The 25,604-nt window shown below is 36.9% G+C and overlaps 1 protein-coding gene across 1 annotated transcript in view; it reads right to left on the bottom strand.

Moving 5' to 3' along the window:
* Positions 1-593: 593 nt before the first annotated feature.
* The window catches only part of GPR158 (G protein-coupled receptor 158), a 161,009-nt gene continuing 135,998 nt past the window's right edge, over positions 594-25,604 (bottom strand). The window contains exons 8-11 of the mRNA XM_058182758.1: positions 14,795-14,933; positions 13,076-13,181; positions 11,888-12,034; positions 594-9,262 (exon numbers count right to left, since the gene is read on the bottom strand). Coding sequence (XP_058038741.1) covers positions 7,814-9,262; positions 11,888-12,034; positions 13,076-13,181; positions 14,795-14,933 — 1,841 coding nt within the window. The 3' untranslated portion in view covers positions 594-7,813. The remainder of the gene's footprint in view (positions 9,263-11,887; positions 12,035-13,075; positions 13,182-14,794; positions 14,934-25,604) is intronic.

Below are 25,604 nucleotides of genomic sequence, written 5' to 3'. Positions count from 1 at the left end.
AAAGCAGAGAGAACTTAATAAAATTGATATAAAGGTAAAAATAAAGGTTTCCCTTGCACATATGTGCTAGTCGTTCCCGACTCTAGGGGGCGGTGCTCATATCTGTTTCAAAGCCGAAGAGCCAGCGCTGTCCGAAGACGTCTCCATGGTCATGTGGCCGGCATGACTCAACGCCAAAGGCACACAGAACACTATTACTTTCCCACCAAAGATGGTCCCTATTTTTTCTACTTGCATTTTTACATGCTTTTGAAATTGCTAGGTTGGCAAATAACAAGTAATGGGAGCTCAGCCCATTACACGGCAGCACTAGGGATTCGAATTGTCGAACTGCCAACCTTTCGACTGACAAGCTCAGCATCCTAGCCCCTGAGCCACCCCGTCCCTAAAAATTGATATACAGAGGCTCTAAAAATTAATTTAGTGCTTTGGGTTAGGGTTAGGGTACAATGAACGTTTCACAGCTACAAATGAGTCTTCAAGTAGATTGCCACATTTTTCAAATCCTGGTCAGATGTCATATATATATGGGAAAAAAGCTATCACAACCTCTTTCTTTTCATATAAATGTGTTTTATTGCAGAGACATTATATTTACATGCTGGGATACATTACTACATAAATCTATCAAATAGTTCATAGTGGATGCTGTTGATTGCTAGATAACATTTTTTTCCCCAGAAATATCACAGACTAAAGTGAACAGACATACAGCTTTACTTATTCTACAATTCTTAGCTACAATAGTCAAAGTCAAAAGGCAGTGTTTTCTCAGGCCTATCTGTCATTGTTGTGCATGCAAAGAAGTGAAGGAGAACAGCAAATATAAAATCAATGTTTGTTTTTTCAGATTCATAATGACACCAAAGCAGACAATGAGAAACTTACTTTTCTACTTTAAATCATGTACCTCTTGCATAAAATATACAGGTCTAATAAGATTGATATAAATCTATGCTTCTAGGAACCATGACTTCAAAACAAGATATGCAGTCTGCTCATGCATTTTCAGAAAGGCAACTTAGCAAATGTAGTAAATGATTATATGTGGTCTATACAAATCAGCTGAAAAACACCCTGCCTCCAGAGTTGCATCTGCCTTGGCAGAAAATCTGTGGAACTCTGGAAAGGTCGGTGGGTAGGGAGACAACTAAGCCACTAACTAAGAGATGCTGGTGGAGAAGAATCTGTAGATAATGGGTTATTGAGTAGGATAATTTAGGTTTGCCAGAAGATATCAATGCTTCTAATAGGCTTGTAACAATGCACAATATTATTAAGTCTGTACGTTTGGTTTTCTTTTGCTTTCTAATATACTTATAAATTTAAGTACTCTTAGCTGCATCACAACGATCACATGACGCAGCACTTCATTTTTCAGAGATTTCTGCAGTCAAGCTTGAATAAACCAATCCCATGCTAATAGATGGTTTGATTAAAGTGGCACAAACTTATTTAAGTGCCAGAAGAAAAGTAGGCATATCAAAATCTGCCCTTGAGTTCCCCTGCACAGTCACTTTCAGCCTAACTTTTATGTAAGTAGATCAAACTGGAACAGATAAGAAGCAACAGCCTGTCATGACTTTCAAGTGATATTTAATTTCATGAGATTAAATACTAACATTAGTATTTCCTTGAAAGGTCACAAATCAAGACATTAACTAAGACATACAGGTATTTAAAGTCTATTTGCCCTTACAGGGTCATTTGTTATTTTCAGTGGCACCTGTAGGACCTAAGTCAATATCAGTAGTCTTTGACAGTGACAAACCTTGTAAAACTATCCCTCCCATTAAATTATTCTGAATCAAGGGTTGAATAAAGGTGTTACAGATGGGCTTCAAAACTCGGAGTATGGTTTGGGCCGGTCTCTAAATAATAAAAAAATGGACAGAAGTAATAAAGAATAGTTTAAAATTGTATTAAATTCTAGAATTCTTAATTTATTTGTCATTTTAAAATCGAGCATATTAATTAAGAACTCTATTATTTCCAACACTATTACTTTGGATCCGATAGAGAGAAATATACATATATTACTTGCTTTAACAATCATTAATTCCTTGATATCCTCAACATGATCAATGCACACAAATGCATTTATAAGCCACTTTAAAATCAAATGATCTTTAAGTTATTCCCTGGATTTAAGAATCAATAAAACTATCAGAAAGCAAACAAGATATGGTTGTGCATTCATATATAAGTAAGTTCAATTTATATACTTTTATCTGTAACAAAGAATACATAATGATATTCGCAGCATATTATATATCAAAGAATCACAATGCAATTAAACTGTAACCATGTTGCTTAGTGCAGTGTAGCTGCACAGAATCTACACAATCATAGGTAATTATGTTTATACTAGGTACATTGGTGCAAACTAAAAATATTAAGGAAGGAAAATATTTGAGTGATCTTGTTTAAAATCTGGTTGTAATTTTAGATATTATAACTGGAATAGAGAAATGGGGCATTGGATAAGAAACAGAGAATCAACACAATTTCAAAATGTAGATAATGTTTTCATGATTGTTTGGTATACGTCTCAATCGTGATAATTGCTAGTCTGTCTCAGTGCTAAAACACATTGAGAATCAAATGTAAACTATAACATTCATGTTAGCAAACAGTAATGTATTAAGAGGTCCTTAACATTCAATTAGCTTTTCACATAGGCACAATATTAAGCTAGGCCCTTCATCCTGGTAGTATCCATAGATGCGTATTACAAGCTACAAGCTACAACAATGCAAATAATATCATGACACACATTTGTTTCTCTTCAGACATCCTTGATAGAAACTATACTTTTCATTACAACTCTGAAAAAGTTAGGTAATTGTCATATTATTTTGTTTCCTTAAATAATTTGTTTCTCTATTGAGAAAGCTGAATTTCTGTTACAATTAAAGAAAAGGTATTTCCTCCTACCTATTAAACTCCTTATCTTCAGAAGATTTCATTTGGATTCTTGAACTTATATTTTCCTATCTGATATATTTTATCTTTATGTTATCTTTTACTTTTCAAAATGTCAAAATGTTCTATTTTATAACATATATTTTTGTAAATTAAGAAAAATACTATTTCATTTTTTTTTTAAAAAAAGGCTTCAGCTAGAGTTTTGAAAGGCAAAATATACACTCCTGAAGGCAAGTTGAATTACACTGTTATTGTGAAAATCTCCCCACCTGATGTATTTCTGAACATTTCCTCTTGCTAATTTATCCTATGGTCTTGGAGCAGTTGTGGCTGTGATTCTGAGCTCTTCACCAGTCTTACACAGAGCAATCAGCCCCCAGAAAATATATTCCCTCCAGTTATCTTGTAATACAACCTGTAATCCAATATGGACATTGGATATGCTTGTGACCCAACATAGCTGGAAGGTGTTCAATTGTGGGAAGCAGATGTAGACTAAAATGCACTTTTCTCTTATACTTCTGCTCATTCTTAATCATGACTCAGGTATTAATTCCTTGTTGTCTTGTTACTCTCTAAGACTGGTATGGTATTTCATAGCTCATAGGAAAAACATTTTGCCCAAAACAATACCTGCAAATTATTTATTATAATAAGTGAGTGTACTGTATTCATGCTTAAGGGTGAGGGTTTGCAAGGAAAAGCCAGACTTTCGAGGTTTTATGATGTTTTAGCCAAATTGCACACTATATTTCCCTGAAAAATTTCCCTGGAATTTTTAAAAGTTCTATCACAACTTTATGGAAAAATAATTAAAGTGCATTTCTCTCACATAGCCCTAATCAGCATACTGCTCCCCACAGCACTCTAAAATCACATAAATGGGAGGAGAGAATGGGCTCACATGGATATTATGGGCCACCTTTGTAGCAATGAATAATATAAATGACTATACAGTTCAGAAATTCCAATCTGTTTCTGATGTTGGAACTTCAATTGCAATTGGAGCTTCACAGACCAAAATGATTTTCTTGTTTAAATTAACTCCCTTTGAAATGAATGTTATTGTTGTTTTAATAATATTTGCCACTAGCTTGTTTTTAGGCAAGGCTAGGGTTTATTTCTTGCTCCAGTTGTTAAATTCCAACTCTCATCCAACATGGGTATAGGTTAGGAATTATGTAACTTTATTGACCAATAATACCCAGAGTATTATGTCACAGATGATTATCCCTCTTCAATTCACATGAGCACATATGGAATATTCCAATTATACAACAGAAGCTAAAAACATTGGGAGTATCAAGCATCTTATCTATATTTGATTCTATAATTAGGGTTGCATTTTAACCAAAGTATCATATGATATGGCTTTTAGTCCTTTCACTGTCCAAAACAGAATATGAATTTCTGTATAAATATATAAATAAATAAATATTCTGTTATGTGTAATCAGTAATTGTATAAGGGTGGACTATTCTTTACACAATCTTGCGCTGTGGCTTAACTTTGCCTGGCTGATGCATAATCTATTCTTGAGATAACATTCTATTCAATTCAAAATGTTAATTAGCTAGAAATTAGTAACAGATCTGTTTACATGATCATCTCCAGCTTTACCTTCTTATCAACATAAATAAAATAATACATATTGAATACAGTATGCACATTTTTATGCCAGAGCCAAGTGGTGTGTGTGTGTGTGTATGTGTACCAATTTTTTCTGGCTATCTCCCATCTATGAAGTGTTCAAGAGTTGACCTGCTTAGCTTCAGCAGTGATACTGCATCATATGCTTTCAGATCATCTCCCTATTAAAGCAAGGATTAAGGAGATGCAGTTTAAAATCTAGTTCTGTTCACTGCATAGATTTGATTATTATTTCATATGATGTGAATGGGGGGAATCATCATGACTGTTGTTTTAAGAGATCCAAATCAAGACTTGAGTCATAGGCAAACCAGTCACTGATACTTGAATGAAGGATAATATGAACTCTTCTCATTCCATGTAGCAACACTGAATAACTGGCAGCTGACTCCACCTTCAGTTCTGGTGATGGACAGCATCTTCACACCTGAAGGCAAGAAATCAGTTGAAAGAAAGCAAGGCAGATAATGTGGCTTACTCCAAGGATCCGCCACTCAGTTCATCTGCCCCATTCTGCCTAATGGTAGAGCCGAATTTTATTGAAGCACGTAAGAGGCTGAGAGTTCCCCTCATCTGTGCTTCTTTCCCCCTCTATCCTTTAATGCTTTGTGCAAACAGCAAGTGATGGAACATCCCTGCACCATTAATTGATTCAACTTGATTCTTGTCTCACATCACATAACGTTATCTCATGGGACCTGAGCATTACACAGAGTAATGATGCCATATCATGCATTCCATTACAAAAGACAGAGAGAGAGGCAAAAAGATAACATTTCTAAAAAATAATAATATTACAACTCTCCCTTGATAATTATTTTTGTGAGGGAGCAAATCAGAAAAGTCATGAGTTACTTAGTCAGGAGCTGAAACTTAGTTTTCTGATAGGCTAGGAATTCCTTGGTGGATTTCAATAAAATGTTCATCAGAGTTTGATGAAGATGGGGTCTCCCCAGTTAAACAGAAAGGGATAAATAAAATGCCAAATGTGTAAAACAGGTTTTTGAAAACACAACAGCTGCATCTTTACATTTTTGGCTAGAATTAGTGGAAGTCCACAATGCAGTCTTGATGGGTTGCCTGTATTACTCTGGAAAATCTTCCATCTTACAGGAATTCCTTTCCCATCCCATTTAGAGACATTCTTTAACTTTCCAATGCTCTTATTCTAAAAGAATCAAACCTGGTGATGCTCCTTTAGCTTGGGACACGGTTAAGTGCAACATTTTTAGTCAAGAAAGAAATTCAGCAGCAGAATTTTGTCCTTAAACTACACCACATACCATAAGGCAAAACTGGGCTCCTCCTTACAACAGGAGAGTAAGAAGAGGCTGGGGGCTTTAAACAAGCAAAATTTACAATCTCCAGGATGGGACCTGGCAATCTTAGATTAAAGTGGGATGTGCCAATAAGGTAGACTCTTCACTTTAAGTATACCTGAATATTAAAAGTGCTATAAAGTGACTAAAAATAAAGAATTACTTAAAATGATGCAGATTAAGAAAACACTGCATCATCTGCTAATATACTCAGAAGTAAACCATACTGAATTCAGTAGGGTTTATTTCAAAGTAAACATGCATAAGACACATCTGTACAAGTTCATGACAAGTGATGTAGTAATAGTGCATGTCGGTTAGTGTTCCCCCCTACTTTCTCACTTTAGTTTACTAGTACAATAAGCATAGTCATAACCATTTAGTCTCTCTTTCTAAAATGAATTTTGACAGCATTGAAGAGGGGGGGAAAAACTATTCACACTAATCAGAATATATTTTTTCCTACTTCTCAACATTTCCTCTATGATTTCAAATCAACATAGTGTAAGACACCAAGCAAGATCATTAGGATTAAAGTTGAACTCTTAGAATGTTAAATAACTTTTTCCAATTTTCTAAAAAAACAATAGAAACATTATCCCCAGATTTATTTTAGAATAGTGCCCTCATTTCTAAGCATCTAGCAGTAATAAATTAATTAGGATTGTGATTAATCGAAATGATAGCTTCTGCTAGTATATATCATTTATGGACAAGTGCAAGACAAGAAATATATCTCATATAAAAACCCCTGAATTACTACATAAAGTCATAACTAAAAATAACAATTAAAATAGCAAACCCCAATATAGATCATGACAAAAAGTGTTTTCTTATAAGCTGCTAAGACCTCATGGGTGGGAGGTGAGGGGTTTGAAATAAACAAAGGTCTAGCACAGGGTGTTTTATTTTTTGAAGACTGCAACTTTAGATATCTGCAGATTGCATAAATGTGTTGTGTCATATAATCATATCAAAGTTATTTGCAAACATTATACAAACTGGAATGCTTTAATATGAGACACAACCACATACATACGTTCATAAGAAAAATGGAGCCATTATATAAAAATCTAATTAAGGGAATGCATTAAGTTAGCTGTGCCATTGAGGTTAAAGAGAGGAAAAAATATAGTTTCTGGAATGGGTACGCAAGCTATCTCCAGATGTTAAAAAGTTATATTTTTCTCTAGCTGGTGCTCTCCAGATGTCTTGAACTCAGGCTGAATACATTGCTGTCTCAAAGAGCAGGGCATTGCTCCCTATTTTCATGCATAACAGCTAACTGGATTGACAATGTTTCTTTAACCCAGGTGGGAGATAGCCTCTTCCAATCAAGGCTATAAGGCATTCAAGAGGCTGCCCTATCATCATAGGGCACATTTCAACCCTCTTAATTTCCTAGTCAGCATCATCTCTTACCTTCCTTGGAGGGGCATTATGGAATTGAAGTCCAGCACATCTGGAGAGTTCCAGGTTTGGGAAGGCTAGTTTCAAGATTTATCTGATTCTAGGCCTTTTGTGAGGGTTTTAGTAGAGAATGAATTTCTGCCCATGTTAAACCAATCGTAGCCTTAAGGACTAGTGTAACGAATGTTAAGATAGTCTTCTTGCCAACCCCACATATTTTACAAAAGAAAGAAAGAAAGAAAAAATTACTAAAGGCATATTTTTCCCCTCATCTGAAATGTAAACTTGTTAGGGGCACGAAGGGACTTCATGTCCTGAATTGCACTGATAACATTGTTGGCACTCAAGAACAAAGAAAAGACAAATCGATTTTTGCTTAGTTCCTATGTGCATCTCTGGTGAAATGAGGCTTCTTTAAGAATTTGCAGGTTGTACTAACTTTAGCCCCCCGCTCCTCCTCTCCCCTCCCCTTCTTCTGTGGCATCTCTTTTTCACAGTCTGTCTTCTTATTTCTGATGCACCTCTGTTTTATTTGAGCTTAAGTTGGTTGTGTTTGATAAAGCTGTATTTCTTTCTGCTTTTGGTAATTCCAGCCCCTCATATTCCCAAGGGCAGATATCCACACGAGACATTAAAGGTTTCTGTGAATTATTAGTTGTCGATCTAGCAGGATTAGAAGGAAATGCATTCCCTGGTGGAGAGGCATGTTTTGTCTGAATTCCTAGTTTATTGGTAAAATCTTTCTCTGTGGTTTGAACGGTCGCTTTGGTGGGCATGTCCTCGGAATCTTCAGCACAAATACTCTCTGTATAATGTTTGCTACCAATATTTTCATTTTTTGTCTCAGAAACCTCTTGCGGGGCTTTGGAACTCCAATTTTTTTCTTCTCCCACCTCATGTCCTTCTTGAATCTCCCAAGGACTCACGTCAGCTTTCTCGGTGCTCTTTTGAAGGGGTATCTGGTACTCTTCAGTAGTCTTAGGTTGAGACTGGCCCTTTGTTGGTGAAGGGTGGAGAGTCTCTGAGTCAAATGAAGCAATAGATACATGCTTTTGAATTTTAGAATCAGAAAGTCCGATCTCTGGGGTCTGGTCATATATTTCCCAAGGACAAATTTCTTCTATGTCAACACTTGTCATCAGCAGGCATTTACCAGCTCCTGCATCAAGAATGGACTTTTGCTGTTTTATTATCCCAGATTTATGAGGCTTCTTTGACTCTTCAGCTTGGGTTGAATTTCTTCGATAGGAATCTTTATGGTCAGTCTTTTCCGAGATGGAGTGCTTTTTGCTGATCTCTTTGCTCTTTGGTTGAGACTTTTGAGGCTTGACACTTTCTTCATTTTGCGTTTTCCCTCCTAACCCCACAGTTTTCTCTTTGGCACTGGCAATAACACTAAGTGATTTCTGTAACACGGATGTTCTTGGATGGAGAGGTTTCTTATCTGCACTTAAGTTGTGAGCACTCATAGATTTGCACACCAAGGGGACATTTTCGGTAGACACAGCCTCAGTTTTTTCTACAGGTTTTTGGGTTGCTTTGTTTTCAGAAAGAGAATCCAATAATGATGTCTCTGCAGTTGAAATAACTTCCCCACTTTCTAAACTTTTTGAATCTTCAGTTGGGTCTCGGACATGGTCATAGGTGCTGTGGGACTTTTTTAAGGAGAAAACTCTGTTTCTCAAAGATTCATCTTTTGGTTTGATGGGTGCACTACAATCTGGTGGATTTTTCCTTGCCATGGCAATGTTTTTGGAACTCCCATGTTCCAGAAAATCTTTTTCCTCCCGTGAACATTGCCTAGTGACAGTCTCAGGAATTTCAGTAATTCGTCTCATGATTGAGCGACCCAAACCTTTTTTTGAGCATCTCTTTTTCTGGAGGTGTGGATTGTTGGTGATCATTTTTTTCCTTTTATAGATCTCCAACTGGGCATACAATTTCTTCAATTCATCCTGCAAAGTAACAGACAAAATGAGTAAGGATCGTATATATTCTGCAAAAGTCAACCTAGAATGGAACGTGGAGAAGTTAACTACAAATCCATTTGTAAAATATCTTCATCTTATCAACTGGCATAAACTGCTGAGGATCATTTAAGCAGGCAGCACGTAAATAATTGTAATAAATCAATAAGTAAAGTCAATATAATTTCCCATGATGGTGCAGTGATTAGAATGCCGTATTGCAATAACCGAAGAATTCAGTCCTGATCAGCTCATGGTTGACTCAGCTTTCCATCCTTCAGAGATTAGTAAAATGAGGACTCAGATTGTTGAGGGCATGTTGGAGGCAATATGCTGACTTTGTAAACCACTTAGAGCAGGGGTGTCAAACTGGCGGGCAGCAGGCCAGATGTCTCACATGCAGCCCATGCTCACCCCAGCAAAGGGAAAACCATCATGATATGTCACGTGATGGCAACGTGACGCTGCAAGTTTGACACCCATGACTTAGAGAGTTCTGTAAAGCACTATGAAGTGGCATATAAGTCTAAATTCTACTGCTACAATCCATGTGAGTGAATCTATGTGTGAAGAAGACTCCTAGAATCTACCATCAAGTGAATACTTAAAAATAAAATAATAACTTAGATTCTGTAATCATTACTTTACAATTTGTCAACCACAGAGTTTCACAAATAATGTAGAATATTATTTTTTGCTATCAACATTTATCACTATCAACTTATCAGTTTGCATAAAATAAACAATTGGTCTCAATCTTAATTCATATTCTATGTATCAATTTTCTTAGTTTAAAACTCATTTGGATTTCTGCAGTCCCTATCAAAATACAGGAGATCAAATGTTCTGAAAGAAAAAGGAAGTGAAAAACTAAATTCAGTCTTTCATTCAAATTCTCTCTTCCTGAATAGATAATCAGCAGAATTATGTACAGCCTGTTCCCCCATTTATATACAGTATGAATTTTCTTATAGAACTGGGATGACTTATAGAGAACAAGTACCATGATCCTAAAACTTTTGAATATAGGCACAGAAATCATTATCATATATAGATTTGCACATATTAAGAATCAACTCTAAACTACTTTGATCTCACACCTTCAACTTGGGTTGGAGAGCCAAATTGATTTATTTCTGCCTCTATGTCAGTTTACTTGAAGCCAATGATATTTCCCTCTTGAATTACTTGGATCTGCAGAACATACGAGCCGCTTGTTTGCCTATGATGGGAATTCTTGCCTCACTCTGTCTCCTAGGCACCCTTTTCCTGATGAGTGTCTGTAGGCATTGTTTATAATTTATCTGCTTTTCTCTTCATACCAGCCACATATCAACAAGCAATTAATATTTTCTTATCCCTATAGTTAGAGATATTGGGGGGGGGGATGTCTTTATAGCTGCAAGGAGCTTTTAGATGTAGTAAGAATAGCAGCTTTGCAGCCAGGAGCTTCCTCTTATAGTCATCACTCAGATTTTGAGAAGAGCAAACAAAAAATGCACCAGGCATAAAGACTGCGAAGCGGTCCTAACAAATTATTTCCCTTTTGTATATACTGGAGATAAAGGAAATTTTGATAGGAAAGGCAGGAGGGCATTAATTGAGTGGCATTGTTGAGTGGCATTGTTTGCAACTCTCTATTGATCAGCTGGAGGGAAAGCAATACTTTTTACATGTTCTCAAGATTTTTAGGTTGGCAGAAGTGAGGACAATTGAAAGTTGGCCTCAAATAACTTTTTGAAGGATTAACAATTGAAACACTTACTGATTAAAAGAACTTAACGTTGCCAGCAGTGAGTTGAATGTCAATGCACAATTAGTAACTCCTAAATCAGAGATAACTCAGACCCAGACATCATCAAATCACAATCCCTAATGCTCATCCCAAGCAAAGCTTAAGGATGACCCAGTTCTTTCTTCCCCACAGTAACTCTAAAATTTCAGCGACCCATGAAGCCATGCCTAAGCTATGAGCCACGATGCCACAGTAGTTAGACTGCAGTACTGCAGCCTACTTCTGTTGACTGCCAGCTGACTTACCAGGCTCAAGGTTGACTCAGCCTTCCATCCTTCCGAGGTGGATAAATGAGGACCCAGATTGTTAGGGGCAAGAGGCTGACTCTGTAAAAACCCACTTAGAGAGGGTTGTAAAGCACTGTAAAGCGGTATATAAGTCTAAGTTCTATTGCTCTTGCTAAGAGAGAGAGTTAATTCCATGCTAGTAAGTTGTTTTTAAGGCTTTCCAATTAAGAATTTTACTTAGCTCCCTCTTTTTCATTAGTAAAAAACTAATTTTTGAGAGGAGGCTGTGATTGTCTAAGGACCTCAATCAAATCTCACTCCATGGAGGATCAAGTTAGTTATTCCGTAGAATTGCAACTATTTGTCTATTAATTCATTCCTTTCTATTACGGTAAGGAAGGTGGGGTGGACTATAACATAAGCATTCTATGCAGTCCAAAAATATAATACATAATATTGTTTGTAGTTAATTTGGGAAATAGATAAATTTAATGAGAATTAACTTATCTAGAATTTTATCTATATTAAATTGAAGACCCTTCTGTAAAGTTTTTTTTAAAAAATCATGTAATTTACTAAATTGGAAAGTACCCTAATGTCTTCTGGATCCAAACTATGTTCACTCCATGCTGAATTGATACTGCTATTCAGATAAGATCCAGATCTTCCCATGTCGAGCTCATCTTCATAGACTTCAGTAGCCATATCATCACGTGGATTGTTGCTTGAATGGGAAAACTGTAAAAATACATTGTTTTTGATAAATAAATATAAGGATGTGTTAGCATAAGAAAGAAATCAAGGAATGTGCACCTGTTCTTTCACCTACTCTCATTTTCATTTGGGAAAATTTGTAAGGCACATTTTGACATTCACAAACTTAACATTAGGCAGTTTCCTAATTAAATGAAGATTAATTGCTGGATATCAATCTGCTAGGAAATCAAAATATATGTTATCAGGCAAATTAAAGATTGGCGCTTCTAGAGTTACAAAGATGTTGTATGTTAGATTCCATACAGACCTCTAATTACAACCGCTCATTAAGTAACTGTTCAAAGTTATGACAACACCAAATAAGGGGGACCTACAACCAGTCTGTTGCCATTGCAGCATCCCCCATGATTGCAGGAGCACAATCTGGGTGCTTAACAAACAGCCAGAATTCACATTATTGTGAATTCCGATGTTCCCTGGGCTTCCCATAATCAAAGTCGATTGGGAAGCCAGAAGGAAATTGGAAGTCACCCCTATTTCTGCTGCTTTTTAACCTGCCTGTATTCTATAGTGCCAGCTATAGAAAACCCCCTTTCTATGATACATGGTCTGTAATACCTGTCTTGAGTGCACTAGCCTGTGCTTGAGTGCCTGTCTATAGCAACCTCTACTACCTTGTGGCACCTACACACTTGCCCATGCTATGAAGCATCTGACCACACTCACTCAGACACCCATTTATGCACCCAATGGCACTCAAAGTCCCCATATACTTTGGAGCCCAGAGCACTAGCCTGTCCCTTTGTGTCATCCATGCATCCATCTGTGCTCTGGAGGACCTATTCATAATACTTTCCCACTCCGTTGGCACCTAAGCATCAGTGGGGACTACTATCTTGGACTGATGCCTTTTCCCATTAACAAGCAGGACTGCAGAATTGTCATCTCTAAGCAAGGTGATCATGTAACAACTGTTTTTATATGCATAGTAAGTATATATGTAGTTACTATAGCATGCATGTGCCTTCAGATCTGGCAAAATAAAAGTGTAAAGGAAAATACCTTTGGAATCAGAAGTAACCCAACGGTGACTGTCACAGTCAAATGTGTGTGTGCAAAGAATAACATCAGCATCCAATCAGACTGGAGTCTTGAAGCAAGACTGAACCTGCAAATCAACATTTACATATAAGTACTAAATACACTTTCCCCCACCTTTTTTTGTCACATGGATTTTTTTAAAAAAAATTCTGAACGATGCTTATAAGGAAAAAAAAATCTGAATATAAAGATACCAGCCTTGCATTGTTCTATTAAGCATGGAAATATGTGTGTCAATTTCTCAGCACACATACTCACATCCCCATTTTGTTGTGTCAGAATGGAAACATGCACACAAGTATTGTGTGCATTTGGCCCATTGTTGCTTCTGTTTTTGGAAAAAAGTGTTAAAACTACAGCATGATAGGATTTTTATGTATTTAATATCATACTTATTGGATGAAGCTGATTATTTTAATACAGCCTCAAAGCTAGGTTTATTTAAGATGGTAGAATTTGATGGGAGAGAAGAATATTTTTGTTAATTCTGCTCATGCACAATATCTCTCTGGGACATCTGTCCATTATAAGATATATAAAGGGGTATTATGTTACAGCAGCTATAATTTTATGACTGCGCACAATGATGCAAAGGGTGGAACCTTTAGCTAATGTGACTTCTGGCATTCCAGATAGTTCTCAACTCAAGATAAAGTGAACTTGGTTATGTTGTATTTTCAGTGAAGGACAGGATTTGTGCACTGTAATGGTCTTAGATTCATTATTGTTTCTTAATGCTCAGATAACTATACCCAACTTAATGTTCAGATAGCTCTACCAAAGTATACCCAATATTCTTCTCTCCCATCAAATTACTTATCTTTGAAAATGTGGATCATAGCAGTTCTTGACTTATGATCACAACTGGAACCAGAGCTAAGTAAGTCAACCATTAAGCAAAGTCACACCTGATTTTATGACTTTTGTTTTGGCCTTGATTTCAAATTAACTCCAAATCACTGCAGTTGATAAATAAATCACATGGTTGTTAAATGATTCTGGCTTTCCCAGTTGACTTTGCTCATTAGAAGTCACTGGAATCCTAGAATGCTGCAGTTGTCATAAATACATGCTGGTTGCCAAGAAACCAAATTTTTGATCATGGGGCAATGGATATTCTGCAATTGTTGTTAATGCAAGGACCGGTTTCAAGTCGTATTTTTCAGTGCTGTTGTAACTCTGAATGGTCATAAAATGAACAAGGACTACCTGTACATATATCTTACTTATATTACAATTAGAATATTACAACACATTTAGTATAATATAGCCTCAAAGAAAGTGTAAATGGCATAAAATATTACAGTAATATTGTCTATAATGTGTCAATTGCATTGGCTTTTAATTCATTTATGGATCCAATATATATTACATAGCACATAGCACATGATATACGGATGATCTATCTCACATGAACTTATACATCAAGTAACATTATTTTCAGATCTTGCCACACAAAGATGTGTGGTGATGAAAAGTGAAGAGATGAAAAAAGCTGTTTGCAGAAGTAATAGGCAGGCATTGTACAATTTGCATCCATTTGAGACTATTTGTAAAGCTTTTCTTAATTTGTCTGGAGAGAAGGGCTTTTGTTGTGCCCTTCTGACATGCATCTCAACCCAGTTAATTGTTTTAGATTGCATACTAAGAACTTCAAAATAAACAGTGTGGGTCACTTGCCTAATTATATGGAATATAGCAGAGATAATGAGCTCAATGTGAACTGCAACAGCCATATAACGTGGCTCGTGAAACGCCGAGGGTACTGTCCGCACTGCATAGCAGAGATAAACGCTCCATAAGAGAAATAAAAATTCAGCTGAAAAAGAAATAAATGTTTCCATTAGTATTTGTGGAGGGGCAATTTAAAATGATGATCCTGTCCTTGTTCTCTGTTTGGAAACATGCACATACACTTTCTGGCATCAGAAGCATCACATAATGCTGCTTTGCTTCTTATTTAATTTTCAACCATCTGATAAATGTAGTTTTACATATTAAACACAGCCACAATATTTATTTCAATAGAAACATGTTGGTTCCGCAAAGGAAGATGAGATTTACTTTCTTCTCTGTGTAACAAAGAAATTTAATAGAGATGCATTGAGTTTGGTAGTCTACATAAACCCTTCTACAATTCTACAATTCTGTATAGCTCCAAAAAAAATTGGATGGAACAATATGTGTTCCATATTGACCATGGAGATAAGCAATTCATTTCCATCATAACCAGCAGGGGTTTGTCCTATTAATGCCAATTGTTTATAATATCTATGTATGTAGCATTGCACATGAATGCCTACAATGAATAAGTATTTAAATACAAGAATGATTTATTTATTAAGCATTGTGGTGCATTGGATCTAAATTACAAAAAGAGTTTCAAAGCATGCAAGAGAGAAAGAACTGCTTTAAGATATTGCAGATAGGTGCTACACTTCTGTTACCATATACTCCAAAAGCATATTTTGGAGACTGAAACTGAAGCACTGCTCAGCTCTATTTATTTTTGCTTTATTTTAAAGAGGAAAGATTTAATTTCTTTGCTTTAAAAGCACCCAAAGTAGCTTCCCCCCCAAAAAAAAAAAATGCATCAGAAAACCAATTAGTCTGATAAGGCAAATAAAAGTCACAGTCGAAACCCAGTAAAAGGAAAAACATATTAAAATAAAACTAATCCTGCTTGCTAAAAGTCTTCAGTAACAGAAAACATTATAACATTTCAATAACAACCCAGGAGGGAGGAAGCTATATGCAAGAAAGGAAGCTCCATAGAGACTTAGATTATGAACTTTTTTATTATGTCCTATAAAGAGGGGTAGAGTTATTAAAAGCAAAACCAAATTAAACTGGGTGTTGCAGCAGAAAAAGCTAAAAAACAAACAAACAGCCTTCCATCCACTTCACGTTCTCTACTAGCTTTCTGCTGAATTTTGCTATCCCATTATTCAAAAGCAAAGGTCCTGTTTGAAAAAGATACAGTATTAGCTCAACACATCAGAAGAGGGTTTCCCCCCCCTCTATAAACAATTAACTAGCCTTTTTTTTTTTACTAAGTCAGCATTTGAAAATGAAGGACAAAATGTGGTATATATTGCCATAGGAGCAATAATTAAGGGTACGCAGTTTCATAGAAGATACAAAACAAAAGAGTCCTGGTTTCTTTAGGCAAATACATATACACACAAGTCCAGGAGAAGGCACCTATGTAGCCATGAGATGTATGCTAAAAGATAACTATTATACATGCTCTTGGAACTAGCTTAACTAGTTAGGAAATTGCAGTAGAGTTGTCCTTGTTGCTTGACATATTGCTTGATACACACAATTATTAGATGGCAAAGAAAGTGAAGAAATACAGCATGATTTAGCTAGAAAAGAGAGATTAAACATCACCCCTAAGATTCTCTGCTTGCAAAAGTGCAGCTGTCTGAATTCCTGCATAACTGTGCTTCCAAGAACAATACTTATTTATTTATTGATTGATTGATTGATTGATTTTGTCACACAGTATATATAAGCATAAGCATGAAATAACTATACAATATATAAGCATATATATAAGTATGAATATGTAATAACTATATTAATTGGATATAACGAAAGGAAACAATAGGACAGGAACGGTAGGCACGCTTATAGACCTCTTAGGAATGGGGTGAGGTCAATAGTAGACAGTTTTTAATAATACAATTTAATTTAATTTAATAATTAATAATACAATCTTAGAATATATTTTAAAAGGTACAACTAAAACGTTAAGCAATTCAGTTTTACTGATATGCAGAACAAAAATCAGATTTCCCTTGGGACAAACACCGGAATTTTGTGGTGCTTTGAAACTGAAAATTCCCCAAGACAATTTGGATAATAATGATTAGGATGTTAAAATTTTCACTTCCTCTTCTGTGTTTCTTTTTTCCCCTGTCTTTGCTCACATCTCCAGTGGAAAATGACTAAGCCTCCTCAGGCTAACGCCACCTTTTGATATCAGTGATGCATATAACGTATGGCAAACATGCTTGTGAGGAAAAATATGCAATATTTTCTTCCCTACTGAAGCTCCAATTACTTTGCTTCTTGTCAATAAATGGGTCTCTGTCTGTCTGTCTATCTCTTTTTTATATATATATACATTTATATCCCGCCCTTCTCCGAAGACTCAGGGCGGCTTACAGTGTGTAAGGCAATAGTCTCATTCTATTTGTATATTTACAAAGTCAACTTATTGCCCCCCCAACAATCTGGGTCCTCATTTTACCTACCTTATAAAGGATGGAAGGCTGAGTCAACCTTGGACCTGGTGGGACTAGAACCTGCAGTAATTGCAGGCAGCTGTGTTTTAATAACAGGCTTCTTACAGCCTGAGCCACCACGGCCCTCTTTGTCTTTCTGTGTGTTTTAACATTGAAGTTATCTCAGGATAGAAGAGAATTCTTTTTATATTAATCCATTTAGTTCTTCTCAACCCTGGAAACTTGTCTATGGGCCAGATTCAAATTGGCATTTGAAGACTCAAGATATCAAATAGGGCATTTTAAGAAGTGGACTATTAAGAAGTAGCATCAATCACCCCACATGGGGAGAACCACACTGAACATATAATTCAATATTTGAATTTGCATTTAATTCCAAAAATCCTTTGCAAAACAAATGAATGTGTGAACATATCACCTCTATGCCACTCTTTAAAAATGTTGCAATTTTGCCCAAGATTACATAGCATAGGGGATCTGTGCAATTCAAGAAAATTAGATAGCTGTTTTAAAGAACTGTGAGTGGGGCAAGGTTCATGCTCTTGGTCTTGTGAAACATCCTTTTCTAAATGATTTCTTCTTGACATCTCATGGCCAAAGCAGCAGAAGAGACAAGAAATCAGTCTGGAACTTAAGAAGAATAGCAAAGCTCAGCTACATTCATCACCACCATTATTACCTCTGCTATAGAAAAAGCCCACTTCTAGATCTCAACAGATGGCATTGTTTAATTGAAGGAACTTAGAGCATACCAATCCTGCACATGAAATCAGCCAGGCAGATGTCATGGGAAGCAGAGAAACATATCATGTCAAGCGGGGTGAAATCTACTTACCTTCACTACCGGTTCGAAGTGCTCCATTCACACGCGCATGTGTCACAGGTACCCATGGACTCTCTGTGCATGCACAAACTCTTCTGCACATCCTCAGAGGATTAAATAACAGGTTAATTTCTGGTTAAAATGGGTGATTCGGAGAACCGGTAGCGATGGAACACAAGGTTAAAACCAGGAAGTAATTATGACTGGGCGGGTGGGCAGAGCCTTGCGCTCTGTGCTACCGGTTCTCTGAACCACCCGCTGCCATCGCTACCAGTTCGACTGAACCAGTCCGAACCATTAGCATTTCACCCCGATGACAAATAACCAGACTATAATGAAGCCTATGGACTTCATATCTTAAGTGCAAAAACAGCTGTTCTAGTACTATTGCACTAGAGCATTGGCACTCAAAGCAGAGTGTTTTAAATTTGAAATAAACTTATTTTGAGGCTGAATATCATGTATTTCACACACAAGACAGGGGTTGCTGGGATGCTTCCAGTTCTAAGTGGTTCAGACCTAAAATGATTGCATACTCCTAGTTTTCTATATAATAATGTTCTATTCTGTAGCCTTTTGTCTTAGCCTCCTTGATCGTTAGTTCAGCTATGTTGCATTACTCAAGAAAAGGTAGTTTAATCTATGTAGTCATTTTGCCAAAGAATCAATATAAAGGTCTGTATTAGCAAAAGTTATATTAATCTTATTTATTTAATTACTGAGTTTGTATGCTGCCAATCAACCACTATCTCTGAGTGGCTTAAAATGTGTAGAACTATAAAATATTTTTTTAAAAAAATAATGCAATAATCTTAATAAGAATAAGGCAAAAATGAAATAAATAAGTAAATAAAAAATAAATGGATAAAAGGAAGAAGGAGAAGAAATCATAGCTCTGGAAAAACCACTTAACAAAAGAAAAATTCCTCAGCATGAGGGATGCATCCCACTGTTGGATCCCAAAGTCTTACTGAAACAACCAAATATTATTGGCTTTGTGGAAACTGGAAAATGTTGGGGGAAGTCTGATCTGATCTCTAGGAAGATACTATTCCAGAGAATGGTGATAGAGACGCTTGCTCCCAAGGTTCTGATAGATGACATTACATAATGTAATAATTGGTCGCGTTGGTGGATGATCTCTGGAGGGCCAGGGATAGGGGTTGTTCCTCTGCCCTGGTCCTATTAGACCTCTCAGCGGCTTTCGATACCATCGACCATGGTATCCTGCTGCGCCGGTTGGGGGGATTGGGAGTGGGAGGCACCGTTTACCGGTGGTTCTCCTCCTATCTCTCCGACCGGTCACAGACGGTGTTGACAGGGGGGCAGAGGTCGGCCCCGAGGCGCCTCACTTGTGGGGTGCCGCAGGGGTCGATTCTCTCGCCCCTTCTGTTCAACATCTATATGAAGCCGCTGGGTGAGATCATCAGTGGCTTTGGTGTGAGGTACCAGCTATACGCTGATGACACCCAGCTGTACTTTTCCACACCGGGCCACCCCAATGAAGCTATCAAAGTGCTGTCCCGGTGTTTGGAAGCCATACGGGACTGGATGGGGAGAAACAGGCTCAAGCTCAATCCCTCCAAGACAGAGTGGCTGTGGATGCCGGCATCCCGGTACAGTCAGCTGAGTCCTTGGTTGACTGTTGGGGGCGAGTCATTGGCCCCGATGGAGAGGGTGCGCAACCTGGGCGTCCTCCTGGATGAACGGCTGTCTTTTGAAGACCATTTGATGGCCGTCTCCAGGAGAGCTTTCCACCAGGTTCGCCTGGTGCGCCAGTTGCGCCCCTTTCTAGACTGGGATGCCTTATGCACGGTCACTCACGCCCTCGTGACATCTCGTCTGGATTACTGCAATGCTCTCTACATGGGGCTCCCCTTGAGGGGCATCCGGAGGCTTCAGTTAGTCCAGAATGCGGCTGCGCGGGTGATAGAGGGAGCCCCTCGTGGCTCCCGCATGACACCTATCCTGCGCAGACTGCACTGGCTACCTGTGGCCTTCCGGGTACGCTTCAAGGTGTTGGTGACAATCTTTAAAGCGCTCCATGGCATAGGGCCGGGCTATTTACAGGACCGCCTACTGCTACCGAATACCTCTCACCGACCCGTGCGCTCTCACAGAGAGGGACTCCTCAGGGTGCCGTCAGCTAGGCAGTGTCGTCTGGCGACACCCAGGGGAAGAGCCTTCTCTGTGGGGGCTCCCACCCTCTGGAATGAACTCCCTCCAGGACTTCGTCAACTTCCGGACCTCCGAACCTTTCGTCGCGAGCTTAAAACACACTTATTCATCTGCGCGGGACTGGATTAGATTTTAAATTTACTGGTTTTAAATGGGTTTTCAGTATTTATACTGTTTTTTAATAATTCGGCTATAGAATAAGTTTTTTAATTGTCATTTTAGTTTGTATTTATATGTATTTTTAATTGCCTGTGAACCGCCCTGAGTCCCTAGGGAGATAGGCGGTATATAAATATGAAAAATAAATAAATAAATAAATAAATAAAATAAGGCTGGGAACTCAGGAAGGAATTTGTTTTGGGGATCTTCATGGGTGATAGAAGTCACTGGAAGCCCTGAAGATACTCAAGATCCAACCAGGTAGACCTTTAAAGTAACAGCCAACAGCTTGAACTGTTATCTAAAGCAGAACTGTGTTTCAGTAAATTTGTAAATATTTGGGGGATCAATGGCCATTAGTTTGGTGATTAGAGGTTATTAGTTTGTTGGCAATGTGTCTGCCTCTGAAGGCCATCTGTTGGGATACCAATGGACTTTCTTGGGTAGTTGGCTGGCCATGTGAGAACAGGTTACTGGGCTAGATGAACCAGAGATCCAGGCCATCAGGGCATTACTTATGCTGTTTTTAAAAGCTAATAATTCACTGCTGCTTACCAAGGTCAACAAAGGAACCTATTTTAAACAATACTATTGAGCCCTACATAAGCCCTGTAAACATTCTTAAAAAATAAAAGGATGAGTTACTGCATTGGAAAAAGTGGGGGGGGGGGAGAGAGAGATAGAAAAAAAAGTTTGGTGTAGGAGTTAAGGTGCAGGACTAGAAACCAGTAGACAGTAAGTTATAGATCTCCCTTAGGCACTCAGCTGAATTATGGTACTTTGAGCCAGTGGGGGCAAAATAGGTAGAGGGAACATTGTGTACAGTCTTTGACTTGTACAAAATAATAATGATACTAGTTGTTAAGTTTGGCAGTTGGTTATTAGTGCCACCCTGGCACAAATTTTGTTCAAGTGGTGATAACATGCTTTTACCGGTCCAAAAATGTCAAGAACCCTTGAATTATAGGCTAGTATTCAGATCAAACAGGAATCTATTAAATATATGCCTAAAAAATGGAAATGCCTTGGCGGCTGAAAAATAATTAGATTTATTTGGATCCTACAAAAATCAAAACCCATTTCCAGCACAAGCTAGTTTAAGTGTGTATATCTTTACACTAAGCCTAAAATTACACTAGTATAATTAGCAGTAATGAACATATCATTGTACTTGAAAAAACAATTTATTACCCAAAGCAACAATTACCCAACTTAGATGTATCCTGTGAAATTATGTTGTAGGGTGAGATATTAGCTTCATATAATTAATTCCAAGCTACCATCACAATTTGCATAGAAAAGTCTGCAGATGTTAACAAAATGTAAGCATTTTTTATGTTACAATTGGACCATAAGCCATAATTCTGATTACACAATAAGAACAAGGAGGCACTTTAATATGACTTGTTATTCTGATCCAATTATAAAGGCAGTACAGTATGTTCTAACATCAGTACAGAGAACTGCTAATGCTACAATCTTTGTAATACAACCACTTATTTAGCAATTTTGTCAAAATAATGTGGCTGAAACCCAAAGATGAGAATTAACACATAGGACTGTCTGAGGAGCTAGTCCAGTACAATAAGAAAGTCTGAAGTTAATTAGGATGGGTGGATATTTCTATTATAATGTCTTTTAGACAACTTTTTTCAAAGCCAGCACAACTGTCATGAGTTTCATTCTTCAGAGAACTCATCACTGACTTGTGCCAAATTACGACGCCTTTGAAATGGCAGTCAATATGAGTACATTTTTAAAGGAGCATGAAAATCAAGGAGTATTATTATTCAAGAAAAGTAAGATGGAATTCATGGGAAAAGTTTCATAGCTCCTCAGTTCTTGGATATCTGTCCAAAACGCTGAGTTTTTCTAGGGTATGACTTTAACTTGGTTTTGAGTTTATTTAAACCAGTAATTTCCCTATCATAAGTCCACCAACTGAACTGCCTGGAATAAACCATAATAAGACTACTTCAGCTTCAATTGCAATAATACACGAGCACACAATAGATTTAAGCTTAATGTGAACCGCTCCAATCTTGATTGCAGAAAATATGACTTCAGTAACAGAGTTGTTAATACTTGGAATACACTACCAGACTCTGCGGTCTTTTCCCAAAATCCCCAAAGCTTTAACCAAAAACTATCTACTTTTGACCTCGCCCCATTCCTAAGAGGTCTGTAAGGGGCGTGCATAAGAGCACAAACGTGCCTACCGTTCCTGTCCTAATGTTCCCTTTCATTATATCCAATTAATATAGTTATTACATAATTATGCTTATATATATGCTTATATATTGTATAGTTATTTCATGCTTATGCTTATATATACTACTGTGACAAATAAATACATACATACATACATACATACATACATAAATGTAAGAAAGAAAGATATAAATGAACAACATACTGATCTGCAACATAGAACCTTCTCCACTAATACTTGGAGAACTGAATTGAATTGACTATATGTAAATAGGCGGGGTGAGATCTCCTTCAATCATTTAATTTTCTTTCTAAGTTTGAATAGGTAGAATGTACTCTTCTAACTCTTTACCCTTTGGGAAAAGACCACTCCCAAAACTCCAGCAACAAGGGGGATATCTAGGCTTCATAATTTCCTGCAGTCTAGATACTCTAAGAAATAATAGTTAGATGCAAAGCTTTCAAGCATGAACAAATGTTTATCAAAGTCTGAAAAATTAAATGAAGGTGAAGTTAAGAGGCTACATAGAAGCAAGATGAATTAAACTCAGTCATAAAAGCACAATGCAAATCGCAAAAATTGCATCAGAGGTACCAACTTAAAAATCAACTATTTTAACTGCACTACTTTGCATAATAAAGTTATTGTGATATGACAGTATAGATAGTCATGGTGAACTATCACATGCCAGTATAGGATACTAACATTTTTGAATGTCAACAACTCAAGGAATCAATGTTGAAAATACATTTTCTATAAAGGTCAAAATAATATACCAGTAGCCACTCTTAAGTGATTGGAAGTTAAAGAGTTGAAGATTCAGTCTGCGCTTGCCTAAGAACAGTTTGGAATCAGTTTGTATCTGCAATGGTATAATTCTGGATAGAAATTTTAGGACCCACATACATTAGGTTAAAATAGCATTAAATTGGTACCAGAAAAAAATTGGCCTCCTAGATAACATTAAACAAGACTCTGTAGTGACATTAACATTAATAGGTCCTTTTAAGATCTTTCTTTGTTCCTGCTGTTTTGGCTCCACTCTGCTTTGCTATATGGCAGAAAGCTTAATTATAGCTGTTTCTGATACGTACATATACAAAGATGCACGCACACATATAAAAACAATATTATCAGTTTAGAATTTTTAACTGGGCACTTCAATATAATTTGAGAAACATAATAAAAGAACCAGATAACTTAGTTGGGGTACAAAGGCTGAAGACATACTGTATTAACAATGAGATGAAAAGAGTATTCAAAGATATGTTTTATGGATCAGGAATATGTTGTATATTTAGATTTATTAAAATTGTCTTGTCGTTGCTTTTATGTCTACTATAATCCTAAATTAAATAAATAAAAAAATTACACTAAATTGAAAGCCCTGAGATGTTGACATAAACATATGTATGATGTAATTTGCATCATTTATATCTCTCCATGGAAATAAACACAATAAACCAGAAATGAGAAACTTATTTCCAAATGGCTCTTGGCTTAATTTACAGATGAGTTTGGGCTTTGGGCTTATATTAGCCCTCTACAATTCCTGTCCGGATTTAAAAAAAAGATAGCATACTGTCATACAACTGTCTAATCAAGAAAAAGAGAGTTTCAGAAAGAGGAAAAGACATTTCAGATAAAAAAATGCAGGTTTTCATAAACCTCTTGCCCTACCACACCCAGTCATGCCTTGCACCAACTATATGCAATTCCCAAGGGATAATGTTCTATGAAATGCAAGACACAAAACAGAGAAAAAGTTTGTCCACTGCATCAATCAACAGCAAGCAAGCTTGCTCTTTATAAATATTTGGGCTAAAGCTCTTCATTTCTTTTCTTCCATTTACAAGATACATTTCTCAAACACTTTGGGCCAATTAAGATGTGTAGAACAATTCATAGGCTGTTAAATGTGAAAAATGTGAAGTCAACTTGATATATTAAAAAAAGGAAAAGAATCACTGTATGAAAGAAAATTTTGATCTTACACTACTGCATTTTATAGTTTCAAGCCATCTTGTTTCTGCTTTATTTCTGGGACAGTAGAGCCAGACTATTTAAAAATGGTAGAATGTAACAAGGAAAGATTGCCTCTATTTGTCCTACACAATACTTCTCCAATCATATCCATCAAGATCCATCCCACCACTAAAAGATTCTAACAACAAAGAATACAATGACGAAACAGTTAAAGCTAACCTCTTCAACATTTTCTTTGGCTCAGTTTTTGTTAACAGCAATAACACATATCCGTCATTCCACAAATGCACCAGCATTGAATATGATGACTTAACCCATATAGATTTCACAGAAGATAACGTTGAAAAAGCTCTTCATAACTTGAAACCATCACTATCTATTGGACCTGATGGACTATGCGCATACTTCTTAAAAAAACTTTCCACTAATATAGCAGAACCCCTAAGCATAATCTTTGACAAAGCTTTCACTACCAGTTCCCTTCCCAAACTTTGGTCACTAGCCACAGTCATCCCTATCTTCAAGAAAGGAGACCCCAGCTTAGTTGAAAATTACAGACCGATCTCTCTGTGCTGCGTCACCTGCAAAGTCATGGAATCAATCATCAACCAATCCATTACCTCACACTTAGAAACTAACAACCTACTCTCCAATAAACAATTTGGTTTCAGGAAAAAATTATCATGCAACTTACAACTTCTTCACTGTAAAAACATATGGACTACAAATCTTGATCAAGGCAAAACAATAGATGCAATCTACATAGACTTCTGCAAAGCTTTTGACTCAGTAGTACACGATAAACTTCTCCTAAAACTAAAATCCTATGGCATTTCAGGACCCCTTCACAAATGGATATCTGCTTTTCTGTCTAAC

Source organism: Ahaetulla prasina, chromosome 4 (assembly GCF_028640845.1).
Source record: "Ahaetulla prasina isolate Xishuangbanna chromosome 4, ASM2864084v1, whole genome shotgun sequence".
NCBI lineage: Eukaryota > Metazoa > Chordata > Lepidosauria > Squamata > Colubridae > Ahaetulla > Ahaetulla prasina.
This window is presented reverse-complemented; position numbering and strand designations above follow the sequence as displayed.